At 40.4% G+C, this 13,478-nt stretch overlaps 1 protein-coding gene across 4 annotated transcripts in view; it reads left to right on the top strand.

The window, feature by feature from the left end:
- LOC306881919 (5'-AMP-activated protein kinase subunit gamma-1-like) overlaps positions 1 to 13,478 on the top strand; it is a 42,488-nt gene that overhangs the window by 22,970 nt on the left and 6,040 nt on the right. For all 4 annotated transcript variants that reach the window (XR_013785187.1, XM_079436279.1, XM_079436280.1 and 1 more), the window contains 6 exons: positions 6,673 to 6,884; positions 9,594 to 9,645; positions 9,943 to 10,052; positions 12,280 to 12,361; positions 12,936 to 12,994; positions 13,271 to 13,316. Coding sequence is in view for 3 of the 4 variants with exons in the window: in XM_079436279.1 (XP_079292405.1) it covers positions 6,673 to 6,884; positions 9,594 to 9,645; positions 9,943 to 10,052; positions 12,280 to 12,361; positions 12,936 to 12,994; positions 13,271 to 13,316 (561 nt within the window). In the remaining variant the exon portion in view is untranslated. The remainder of the gene's footprint in view (positions 1 to 6,672; positions 6,885 to 9,593; positions 9,646 to 9,942; positions 10,053 to 12,279; positions 12,362 to 12,935; positions 12,995 to 13,270; positions 13,317 to 13,478) is intronic.

Genomic DNA, 13,478 nt, shown 5'->3' with positions numbered 1-13,478 from the left:
TATTTAGCAAGAATTCACATGTTAAACATATTCAGCTAGCTAGATAGAAAAGGATCACTCAAATCAGAAAGAATGTGAAGGCTATGACTGCAGTGGATATGAGCGGGTAGTTATAGTTCAAGGAATTTATTTGTTCCTTCTGAATATTTTCAGCTGACAGCTAACTTTTTTTTCCTCAGAATTGCGTGATTTAAACTCGCAATTGTGAGAACATAGTCTTTTTCCCCCCTTAAAACTTTAACTCACAATTCTGACTTTATAACTCGCAATTGCCTCGATAAAGTCGCAATAACCTTTTTTTATTTTTTATTGAGTGGCGGAAACGTGCATAGAACTGTGATATTTCAAACATACTGAAATACTTTAGATGCAGAGCGGTGGTTCTGATATGAGTAGCCGGTTTTCCATGCAAAGTTGCAAATTTAACTTATGCGCAAAATTGGAATATCGCATAAAATATTTGCGAACGAGCACCGTTTCCATCCAACGAGTCAAAGAGAACAAAATCGTCACTTCCTGATAAACTGGCACTAAATAGCCTATAGAAAACTAGGATAAGATACTGAATATAATAATTTTCATATATGAAAAATTAAATTGCGCCTCAGAGCGAGCAGACGAAACACAATAAATGCTGGCATTGCTTTCGGAGGTGAATGCTGCTATTTGGGAACACAGTCGTGTAAGACAATTATACAGAAATACTTTGATGACAGACTTTGCTTACGCATTTCAGAACGACCATAACAACATTTCAGATGTTGTGGAATGAGATCAGTCCACTGCTAGTCAAGTTATCCCGTCTCATAGCGCAAAGTCACATGACTTTTTTGATGTGCTTGGAGGAAGTTATTCGCAAAATGTGTTTCCATCTCCCTTTATTCGCATTAACCCTTTTTCGCACAAGTCAAAAATCACCTCAAGCGAGCGTAAAAACGTTTTTGCGAATTAAGGGAATAGTATTCAAAATTTGGCGATTCCATCATGCGTTTCTCATGCGATACTTCAAAATGCGCATTGAAACAGGGTGATGGAAACCCAGCTAGTGAGCTCAGAGTGGAGTGAGAGCGGAGTGATTATTAAATGCTCGGAGCGCGGAGGGGAAATTATTGGCGCTCCACTCCGCTCACATACTCTGTTCGGACACCGCCACACAAATGTGGCTTTTTGTTAATGACTGTCGCAGGATTTTACACAGAGTAACAGTTCACTACCAGTTACAAAATACACTATAACAATCAGTCACAGGCAATTCTGGTTGCATTTTTCATCAATTAATATCTTAAATTATCGTTTGACTATGTTCTGGCACGCCATCTAGTGGTGAAATTTGTTTTTGGCCCGATGCCAAACTTACTTGCCGACCCCTGTCCTAGACCATGCTATACACATTTGTCAGTCCAACACAGAAGGTTTCAATTCTGAAACATCCATAGATCAAGCATAGTGACATACTATAGCCAAATGCCTCGATAGCAGAGATACACGAGTAAGGCCCTAACCTGAATATGTCCAGCTGCTTCAACCCTCTGCTGAATGAACGTACTGATATTCTAATGATGCTTCAGATTTGAAGATTCCTCAGAGCATATGTGCTTTTGATCATGCTGTGGCAGTATTAGTGGCGGCTGGTACAGTAATATGCTGTATCAGTCCATATGTTGTGTCATACAGTACATAAGGGGTTATGTGAGGACTGTCATATGAGACACACCTGTTTGCTGTGGTATCTCTGATGAATCCAGCTCTAAACAGGAGTGATTAACTCTGCAATCGTCTGCATTAAATACTAAAGCTGTTTGTGTAAAATTGTGCATAATTTTTGCACAGAAAATAATTTATACATTGCACTTACATTAAGACTCTTTCCCCTTCGAATTAAAATAAGCATCAATAAACCCTGTAACTTCTGCATGGCTACGGGAATAGGATTGTTCACATGCCGCAAATTACACTCATGAAAATGACATTGGTAGATGGAATGGTATTCCTACTTCAAAAAGTACAACTTTAAAGCCCAAATAATGAATATATTTGTGCTGAATAATTTTACTTAGTTTTGAATTTGCTTTTATAGAAGGATAAGCTTCACTCTTGTGCTTTGAAGTGCTGCAAACACAATTTTGGCTTTTTTCCATTATACAGTAACATTCAAAAGTGTTGGCTCAAGAAGATTTTAATACTTTTATTCTTAAATTGCTCAAATGTGACAATAAAGACTAGTCTAGTGTTCAGAATTGAGAAATAAATTTGCTGAGTTTATTGAAATTAACCAAGGTTCAGTGGATGATCCTCGAACACTTTGGAATGCAGTTAAAGGTTTTATAAGAAATATGCCTCTTTCCTTCAGAAAAACCGACACAAAAAGATAGTTGAACTGGAATCACAGCTCCAGAATCTGATTAGAGATAATCAGCGTTGTTTCTCAGACAATACACTCAGTAAAATCATGGCGGTTAGGTCCGAACTCAATTCATTACTGAGATCCAGGGCAGAATTCCTGATCCAAAGATACAGGCAAAATTACTATTTTCAATCTGGGAGATTACGCAACAGTGAAAATTTATATTTCAGCAGTGAAATCCCAATCTGGGCTCATTATGACAGACCCAAAAGACATTAATATTGCCTTTCACTCTTTTTACTCTAACCTCTATACTTCTTCTACTGATGGTGACCCTGACTCTTTTGCATCTTTTCTGTGCAACCTTGATTTACCTAGGCTGTCAGATTCAGATTCTACAGGAGCTGGAGTCAGCAATTCAATCTATGAACAAGGGGAAATCCCCAGGCATAGATGGCATCCCAATCGAATTGTATACTACTTTGTGGTTGCATTTAGGCCCCCTCATGCTAGATATGATACATTTTTCAGTTACTCAAGGCTCATTTCACCCATCTATTAATATAGCTGTTATTTATCTCTTGTTAAAAAAAGATAAAGATCCAACTTCCTGTTCTAGTTACCAGCCACTTTCTTTGATAGGGACTGATGTTAAATTATATGCTAAAGTACTATCTCGTTGTCTAGAGAAATTTATGAATAGGCTAGTTCATCATGACCAAACATGATTTATTAAATCTCGCTCAGTATAGTAGCATCCTCTTCTATAGGTTATATAGGAGTTTGTCCTCTCCTTGCGCAGTATTATCTCTAGATGCGATGAAAGCTTTTGACCAGCTAGAATAGAACTATTTATGGGCGGTTCTACAGTATCTGGGTCTAGGATCGAGTTTCACAAATATGATAAAAGTTCTGTATGCCAATCCAGCAGCCACTGTTCTCACAGGTGCTGTTCGCTCTAACCCATTCTTTATACATCGAGGTACTCGTCAGGGTTGCTCGCTTTCTCCTCTGTTATTTGCCCTATCCTTGGAACCCTTAGCTCAAAGCGGTCCGACAATCTGAAACTATCTCCCATAAATATACGGAATACTCATCATCATATTTCTTTGTTTGCTGATGATATCTTATTGTTTTTGGAGAAGCCGTCACATGCTATTCCTCATGTGCTGAATTTATTTGACCATTTTGGATCTCTCTGGGTTTAAAATTAATTGGAGTAAATCATGTTTACTTCCCCTCAATTCTAAAATTGATTGCATGTCCCTTTTTATATCTATTCCATTGGTTCAAAACTTTAAGTACTTGGGGATACATGTTTCTCCTTCCCTGCAGGAAATTGTCTCAAAAAACTATAATGGTATTCTAGCCAAAGTATCCTCAGATTTGAAAAATTGGTCTCGTCTTCGTACTTCTTTTGAGGCCCGTATATCGGTGATTAAAATTAATGCTCTCCCACGTATTAATTTATTTTCTTCCATGATTCCTCTCGCTCCACCGGTTGGCTACTGGAATAAACTTGATGCATGTGTTTCACGGTATATATGGGATGGGAAACGTCCTCGTATTAAACTGATTACCTTACAACGATGTAGATTACATGTATCCCCTTTCCACCAGCTGGAACCAGGTGCTAGTTCAGAGACAGTGCTATTGCCGGTTCTTAGTTGGTTCGACTGGCGAGCCCTTTAAGAACCGGTTGCTTTTCCACAGGCTAGAGAGCCAATACAGAGCCAGGTCTTACGTCACAATACGTTTCATGTTTCGGTTCACGAGCGCGGCACAACAGGCTTGTGCGAGGTGCATCAGCGCCACGCAGACCAGTCAATCTATCGGCACACAACACACTAAAGCACCGCGAGAGCGATCCAAATGCATAAAGAGCAGTCTGCTTTCCAGTCGCTCCCGCAGCACCCCGATGCCTCGCACCGTCCGGTCCGTGCAGCGCCGATCCATCCCGGACAAGCCTAAACAAACTATCAACAATGGCGGACGTTGCGTTGCTATTGATTTTCATGGCTTTGCACACCTACATCGGCATCCAAACACGGCGAATCGAACGTGTTCGCGTTTAGCTGCTATTTAAAATAAGGCGGTCCAAGTTTCTGTTCGTCTTGTTGGTCACAGTAACCCCGCCCCCAGCTCCTGACACAAGCGGTTCTTCCTTCTAGCCCAGCAATGTTTTGGTGCTACTTACGAACCGCTTTTACTGGTTCGGAGCTGGTGCTTTGGGTGTCGAAAAACAAAGAACCGGTTTGAAACTAGGCTCTGGCTCCGAACCAGCACTGGAACTGCATGGTGGAAAAGGGGTAATGGAGGTCTTTCTTTCCCTAATTTTAGACTGTATGCTCAAGCCATTTCCCTCCGCCCTTTAGCAATTTGGTTTGACCCTGACGCTTCTGTGTCTTGGACAGCAATTGAGGAATCTATTGTTTATCCGTATAAATTGAAGAATCTTGTTTTTTCGGGAGTTCCGCTTAGGCAGTGTAAATCTCGGTTTGGTCCCATTGTAACCCATCTCCTCTCCACATGGAGGGATGTTGAAAGACGTTCACAACTAGCTACAAAATGGCATAGGCATTCGCCTATTTTCCACAATAATAACCTTTTGTCAGGCAGTACTCCATTTCATTGTCCGCAATGGACTCATAATAAAGTAAACACTCTGGGAGATATCTATGATGACAGTGGTTTAAAATCCTTCCAGAATCTTAAAACTCAATATAATCTGCCAGGCACCTCCTTTTTTATGTATTTGCGCATTAGATGGGCCCTACAGGCGTATGGGGTGCCTTGGAACTCTCTGCCTGTTCACCCTTTACACAAACTAATCCTTCCTTCTGAGGAATCTCCCTCCTCTGCTTCAGTCATCTATCTCTTTCTTCTTGAGCATTCATACAAACCTTTATCTATTACAACTGTTTGGGCTAAGGATCTTAATGAGGATGTGCATGTTTTATTTTCCGATCAGGTATGGGGTATGTTTAAATTGTCTTCTAAAAACCCTAATCACCAAATGATTCATTGGAAATTGCTGCATAGGGTTTACTTGACTCCAATGAAACGTTTTTATATGAATCTTCTTCTCCTAAGTGTAATCTCTGTTCCAAAGGAGTTTTAGGCACGTTTTTGCATTTTTTGGGGAGTGCCCCTCTCTCTCACCTTTTGTGACTCAGCTCTCTCTGGACCTATCATATTTGTTGGGTACTGAGATATGTTTGACTCCGCGCCATTTTTTCATGAATGACTTTTGGGACTTCACCTTGTCCGTCCAACAAAGATCTTTACTGTTAGCTGCTCTCATAGCAGCAAAAAAGTTGGAATCCTCCTCACACAATGAACAGACGAACCTGGACGGTGTATTTGTTGGATATTATCTCGATGGAGCTCTCTGCTTCTCGTATACATGGATCTAACGTGAAAACTGTTAATTCATGGCATTCAGCTTTTAATGTTGTCTTTTCTAAAATCTTTGTAAAAAATGATTTTATTGTTATTTGTTTATGTATTAATATTAATTATGTGCTTATTATTATTTGTTATTTTATTTATATGAAGTCTTAAGGGGTTTATTTTATATTTTACGTTTATTTTAAGGGGTGGGATGGGTTGGGTTTTAAATTTGTACAGCTGATTTTTGTTTTGTACTACTGTTCCACAAAATAAAACTCATTAAACATGTGTTAACAAAAAAATAATAATTTAAGAATAGATTTTTAATTGCATAATATTTCACCATATAATTGTTTTTACTGTATAATTTTACTTTAATATTGCTGTTTTTACTTTTTGATCAAACAACTGCAGCATTGATGAGCATAAGAGACTTATTTTATAAAAATTACATTTGATATTTGAAGAAAAAAATACATTCAAGCACGAAGAATTAAAATCTCAAAAGTCAGGGTCTTGTGATTTATTAGTATTTATTTTATTTTTTTATTTTGTGACAGAGCAGAGGAACATGCTTCCTGCTAACGTATTCAGAAGTACACTATACTCTTATTATTAATGTCTTGATTGACAGTCAGTTGTTTGTCAATGCAGCTGTTTTCGGCGGTGCCACGATTATTTGACCAATCCTGGTAGAATTTAGCATCTCTCACTGAGACCAAGCCAAGGTAGGAAAGCTAGCAGAAGATAAATAAGATAGAATAGATATCTCTATTTTGTCTTTTTTTCCCTGTCAATCGTTCCTATGATGCTACAAATTTAGATTTTCACAAAATACGCTCTCCTAAATTCACATCAGAATTATGATTCTACTGAACTAAATGCACTTTGCAAATTCAGTACTTCATCATCTTCTGTACTGATGTGTCTCACAGGCTCTGGGCTTTCCACTCCACCCACCACCCCGACACAGAGTCCCGTTCCACCGGTCTTCACTGTGGAGACCCCCAGTCCTGTGGAGCGGGTGGAGGAACGCCGCTCCCGCTCTCTCTCGTCTCCCCCTGACACAGGCCAGCGCTTCAGCCTGAGCTCCTCCACCACCAAACCCCCTATCGCCTCGTACTCCTTTAACTCTACCTCACGCCAGGTGAGTGAACAACTTCACATGCGCTTTCTGGAATTTACTAAAGTATAGTCCTGTCACATTGTGAAGCAGTCATTTTTACAGCTCTAGTGAAACCTTCAATCAACCGATGCCATATTTATTAAAAGACACAAGTCCTTGCTCATTTTCTACACCTAACATACAGTTTGCTCAACAAATTGTAAAATAATCTAAATGAACAAAATGCTGTCATTATACAATTCTCAGAAATTCTCTATGCTGCACGCAAGTTCAGGCTAACTCAAAAACTTGCGTACACGAGCTCAGACCTGACGTGAGGTTTGATCGTAGCCACCGCTCATGTCCATATTTGATAAATTACAAGTTTTGCGTAGAAACACCCAATTGTCGGTCGTACGTTCGTTTCATAAATGAGGCCCCATGAGTTTATTTTTAATCCAATTATGACACCCCCAGGCCATGACATCCCCCTAAAATTCCCCGGGCGCCGCAGCATAAATGGGTGCCCACTGCTCCGGGTGTGTGTTCACGGTGTGTGGGTGTGTTCACTGCATGTGTGTGTTCACGGCATGTGTGTGTTCACTGCTGTGAGTGTTCACTGCTGTGTGTGTGTGTGTGTTCACGGCGTGTGTGTGTGTGTGTTCACGGCGTGTGTGCGTTCACGGCTGTGTGTGCGTTCACGGCGTGTGTGCGTTCACGGCGTGTGTGCGTTCACGGCGTGTGTGCGTTCACGGCGTGTGTGCGTTCACGGCGTGTGTGCGTTCACTGCGTGTGTGCGTTCACTGCGTGTGTGCGTTCACTGCGTGTGTGCGTTCACTGTGTGTGTGTGTGTTCACTGCTGTGTGCGTTCACGGTGTGTGTGTGTTCACGGTGTGTGTGTGTTCACTGCTGTGTGTGTGTTCACGGGGTGTGTGTGTGTGTGTGTGTTCGCTGCTGTGTGTGTGTGTGTGTGTGTGTGTGTTCACGGTGTGTGTGTTCACTGCTGTGTGTGTTCACGGCGTGTGTGTGTGTTCACTGCTGTGTGTGTTCACGGCGTGTGTGTGTTCACGGGGTGTTTGTGTGTTCACTGCGTGTGTGTGTTCACGGGGTGTTTGTGTGTTCACTGCGTGTGTGTGTGTTCACTGCGTGTGTGTGTTCACGGGGTGTGTGTGTGTTCACTGCGTGTGTGTGTTCACGGGGTGTGTGTGTGTTCACTGCGTGTGTGTGTGTGTTCACTGCTGTGTGTGTGTGTTCACTGCGTGTGTGTGTTCACTGCGTGTGTGTGTTCACTGCGTGTGTGTGTTCACTGCGTGTGTGTGTGTGTTCACGGGGTGTTTGTGTGTTCACGGGGTGTTTGTGTGTTCACTGCTGTGTGTGTGTTCACGGCGTGTGCGTGTTCACTGCTGTGTGCGTGTTCACTGCTGTGTGCGTGTTCACTGCTGTGTGCGTGTTCACTGCTGTGTGCGTGTTCACTGCTGTGTGTGTGTGTGTGTTCACGGTGTGTGTGTGTGTTCACTGCTGTGTGTGTGTGTGTTCACTGCTGTGTGTGTGTGTTCGCAGCTGTGTGTGTGTGTGTTCACGGTGTGTGTGTGTGTGTTCACGGTGTGTGTGTGTGTGTTCACTGCTGTGTGTGTGTGTGTTCACTGCTGTGTGTGTGTGTGTGTGTTCACTGCTGTGTGTGTGTGTGTGTGTTCACTGCTGTGTGTGTGTGTTCACTGCAGTGTGTGTGTGTGTTCACTGCTGTGTGTGTGTGTTCACTGCTGTGTGTGTTCACGGTGTGTGTGTGTGTGTGTGTGTGCACTTTGGATGGGTTAAATGCAGAGCACGAATTCTGATTATGGGTCACCATACTTGGCCGCATGTATGTCACTTCACTTTCTAAAAGAGATTGATCAAAAGTTTACCAAAGGCACTAGACTCCATTGATAGATTTAACAGTATTTAGGTTATATAAAATGCTAGCGATGTATGAAATTACCTCAGCAAGACAAATGAGTAATAATAAGCTATTTTATTTCAAAAAATAATGTTTGAAATATAATTTCCACCTATCAGACACACTGTTGAACATTACTAGTAGACAAATTAAATACACTTGTTTTCCAGAGGACTATAAGTGTCAGTTTTTGATGAAACCACCCTATTTTGAGTAGCCTAAGTTACGCCATTTATTTATTAGTTTTTATGGCGGGAACAGCCAGGCTTACGTGAGAATTTTGGAAGATTCGCTGGTTTGATTAAATATCTTAAAATAGAAAGTACCTTATTTCCTGCGGCTGACGCTGTGATCCATGTATATTGGTTCAAAATGCTGACTTTGTAGGCGGCTCGCTAGATTTTGAGATAAAGCCGCGGCGGGTGATTTATGCTCGAACGGTCGATTCGCTTTCTTCCAGCAGAGAGCGACAGAGCTATAACTTGAGCCCAGTTATCCCTTCAGACGCAGTGTTTGCATTATACGCTCCATATGAAGCAGTTACTCTACCTGCGCTCAGAAAACAGACAGATTGGGATGTTCCATTGTCACCTTTGCGGGGGTGTCCGTCTATTAATATTTCACCACTGCGCGTAATAAATCCTTTAGTGAAAGCTCTGCCTGGAGAACATTACAAGTTTAAGATCACTCTGCTTTCTATGTGGTGACCAGACTGCTTGTTTGAAGATAAGCAGATTTTATAAATGGACGCTACCACGCCATAGGATCTAATAGGGTCTCACTTGTGATTGATGAGCCGTGTCTTTGTGTTTTAGAGCTGCGTACTTGTTGAAGGCATGCTGGAAAAACTTGAACTTGATAATGAAGGTAAATGGTTATACTTATGTTTTGCATTGCTTGCTTATTTTATTTCATTTGCTCTTTGCAAGTTTATGGTCAATGACTAAGTTTAATTTTCAGCCTGTTCTTAAAAATAGGTTTGTTGTATGTAGTATTTTTGTATGGTTTTGTGAGTCTAATGGGTATATTTCATAACAGAATTGCAATGTATATTGTATTTAAAATTTTAAAGATTTATGCAAAACATGTCACATTTTTCAGTGTTAGAGAATGGCCACTAATGATTCTAGTGCTTATGATTCTGATGATTTCTTCTATTTTCAGCTGCTGAAGAGCCAGACAGTGACATTTACATGCGCTTTATGAAATCCCACAAGTGCTATGACCTCATCCCCACCAGCTCCAAACTAGTGGTCTTTGACACTACATTGCAGGTACATCTTAAATGTGTTCTGTGTTTTAGCACAAGAACGGAAAGTGAAAAGATTTAGTTATGTGTTGTGCTATGTTCAGAATGGGAGAATATCTTGCTTGCTGCATGCTAATCTCTTTACTCTGTATACTGCTTTATATGTTTAAAAAAAATTGTATATGAAGTTCAGGAATTATTTCATGATGCACATTTCAAACAGTAGTAGTATGGCGTATTGTCACATCGTTCTGTGTTTGTCTTTCAGTCATCATCATGTTGGATTATATAAATTTTGTAATTTTTTTTGTAATTCTGAAGACCTTGATTAGCTTGTTCAGGTGTGGTTGATTAGGGTTGGAGCTAAACTCTACTGCAGGGGTTCCCAAACTGCACATTTTGCATGTCTCCGTTATCAATCACACCTGATTCAACTCATCAGCTCATTAGTAGCAACTCCAAGACCTGAAATGGGTGTCAGACAAAGGAGACATGCAAAATGTGCAGTGTTTGGGAACCCCTGCTCTACAGGACAGCGGCACTTCAGGACTGACGCTGCCTACCCCTGGTATAGGTCATTCCATATATGCATATTTTGAACCGTATATTACTAACCATGCAAAAATGTAAAGCTAGTATGCTTTTCTGCCCACACAAGTTTTAGTATGAGCCACAGATGCTGTCTTTCAGTTTTGCTTCCCAGTTGTGATTGTGGTTAATGTTTCATCAGTAAATAAATCTTAGTTGGTGACTGAAATGGATGGGATCTCTTTGAAGTGTATGGGAAGCAGTCATAAAGCTAGGTTTGTCAGGGTTAATCAGTAATCATGTGCAGGTATGTGCCGTTATTAGATTTGGGGGTAACACACCCTTATAACCTATTAACCTGTTGACTTTCCTCTGGCTGAGGGCCAGTTTGAAATAAAGGCTCAGAAGATCTGTGGAATTTTGTGCTTGTACTTATTGTACTTTGTGAAGGAAAGTTTCTGAAACGAGGAAGTCTTATGCCTGTCTGCATTGTGATATAAAAATGCGGTTTATGACATTATGAGCCATAAATTGAAAAAAAGCTGCCTTTATATGAACTGCCTTTTATATTGAAATGCAAGTTCATTTTTAATGGATAACTGGTGGGATGGTCAGAAACTGAGAGAATTTGTGTTAGAAATGTTCCAAATGGGTCAAATGTACCGAATGCGAGTAAATGGCATTAGTGAGTAAATAAAAGTTATGGTCCAGTTGGCCGATAGAAATCCCATCGTTCAAGTCAAATGAAGAATGAACCCCTTGCTGATGTAAGTCACATGGGCATTTCAAATAAACCAGAATCTACTGAAGAAAGTTTTAGCAACACAGACGACATCTAACATCTTTGACATCTACCTCAAGTTTATCTAGGATGCTTAGTTTATGGCATACTCTTTGCATTAAACCTTTAAATGGGGGGGAAGTCGTGGGGAAGTCGTGGCCTAATGGTTAGAGAGTCGGACTCGTAATCCAAAGGTTGCGAGTTCGAGCCCCCGGCCGGCAGGAATTGTAGGTGGGGGGAGTGAATGTCCAGCGCTCTCTCCACCCTCAATACCACGACTGAGGTGCCCTTGAGCAAGGCACCGAACCCCCAATTGCTCCCCGGGCGCTGCAGCATGGCTGCCCACTGCTCCGGGTGTGTGTTCACGGTGTGTGTGTGTGTGTGTGCATTTGTTCACTACTCACTGCTGTGTGTGTGCACTTGGATGGGTTAAACGCAGAGCACCAATTTCGAGTATGGGTCACCATACTTGACAATACGTCACGACTTTACTTTACTTTTTTACTTAAAATAAAGTTTTAATAATACGTTTTTATTTATGAAGTTTCTTTCCCAAACATACTGTATAAAATTGAAGAAAAAAAAATTAAGTCACTTTTCAATAGTTTGACTCCCTGGCTCATTTTGTACAGTATGTTGCTGTAAACGTTAAAATTAATAATTGTTGTTTGTTGCTATGCAGAGAAACAGCTTATTCATTTAATTGCTAAGGACTAAACTTGTTTTAATCGATACAAAATGCAACTTTATGGCTGGTAAGAATTAAGGCTAAATTCCCCAGTTCATTTGTCATTGGCAGGTGTGGACTTTTTTTTTTCTTTTTTTGTACCCAGCTCATTGTGTCTCCTGTGATGTTTGGCTCACACCACCGGTTCCTCCAGAAGGGTTTTTAAAGGCACCCAAAAGAAAAGCATTGTTATGTGAATCCTTTGTTCTCTGTTAGGTTAAGAAAGCTTTCTTTGCCTTGGTTGCTAATGGAGTTCGAGCTGCACCACTGTGGGAAACCAAAAAGCAAAGCTTTGTGGGTGAGCAATGGCACATGCGCACACACACACATGCATGCATGCTCTCACCTGCATTTCTGTCATTATTTTCACTGGAGTTGTTTTTTTAGGTCAGGCAGACAGAAAATGTTTAACTAATTTAATGCAAGTCCGTTTAACCGCCTGTCTTGAAATTTATTGTTAACTTAATCTAATAAAAGCATTGCTTCAGGTCATTATTTTTATGTTCACCTGTAACATAATTGGACATGCTTAGGTTAGCAGCTAACAATAACATGTACCAAATTGGTTGAAATTCATTGCTGCCTACTTCCTGTCCGGATTTTGAATTGATGATATTTATAAGCAGGCATAGATGGAATATGCTGATGTTTATCTAATTTTCTGTGCTGATATTTTACAAGAAAGCGTTAAATAAGCTTGGAGTACTTGTTGGTAACCGAAATCATGATTAAATTGTCCATTTTTTTAAAATAAACACAGCAAATACATAAAGGACATTGGATGCATATTCTGCTAAATCTGCGGGCATAGTTTCTCTGTGAGCCCAGATACGAGTCAGCATGCTTTTCCTCTAATGATGTTTTCTCAATAGGAATGTTAACCATCACAGACTTCATCATCATACTGCACAGATACTACAAATCACCGCTGGTAAGGTTTCAGACATCACAGAAACTCAAATACTACCTGTTTTGCTGGTCAGTGTTATTTTGCTCAGCTGCTTCGTGGGGGTTTGACCTGAAATTAGGCCTACCTTCAAATGGCTTCAAAAGTGCAAATTCTTAATGAAAAAAATAGGTTTTTTCCATGGCATTTCTCCTCAGCTTGTTGAAGACATTGCATGTAATTAAATGAATGTTCATCCAAGAGGAAGGATCTTTGTCCATTTGTAAAATTTTAAGTCATATTTTGTGTTATATGCCTCAGGTGCAAATATATGAGCTGGAGGAGCATAAAATTGAGACTTGGAGAGGTAAATATTTCCAGCTTTTTCACTTCACTGCTAACACTCATTTGCCTATATAATTTAATTATTTTTTAATTAATCGCTGAATTAATTTTTGTACACCCAAAATGTGTTTATTCATGCACACCCATGTCCTTTATGGTGAGAATAACAAAGTAAACGTTTGGA

The sequence above is a fragment of the Barbus barbus genome (assembly GCF_936440315.1).
Source record: "Barbus barbus genome assembly, chromosome: 15".
Lineage (NCBI taxonomy): Eukaryota > Metazoa > Chordata > Actinopteri > Cypriniformes > Cyprinidae > Barbus > Barbus barbus.
The sequence above is the reverse complement of the archived record's forward strand: the minus strand, read 5'-3'. Positions and strand labels throughout refer to the sequence as shown.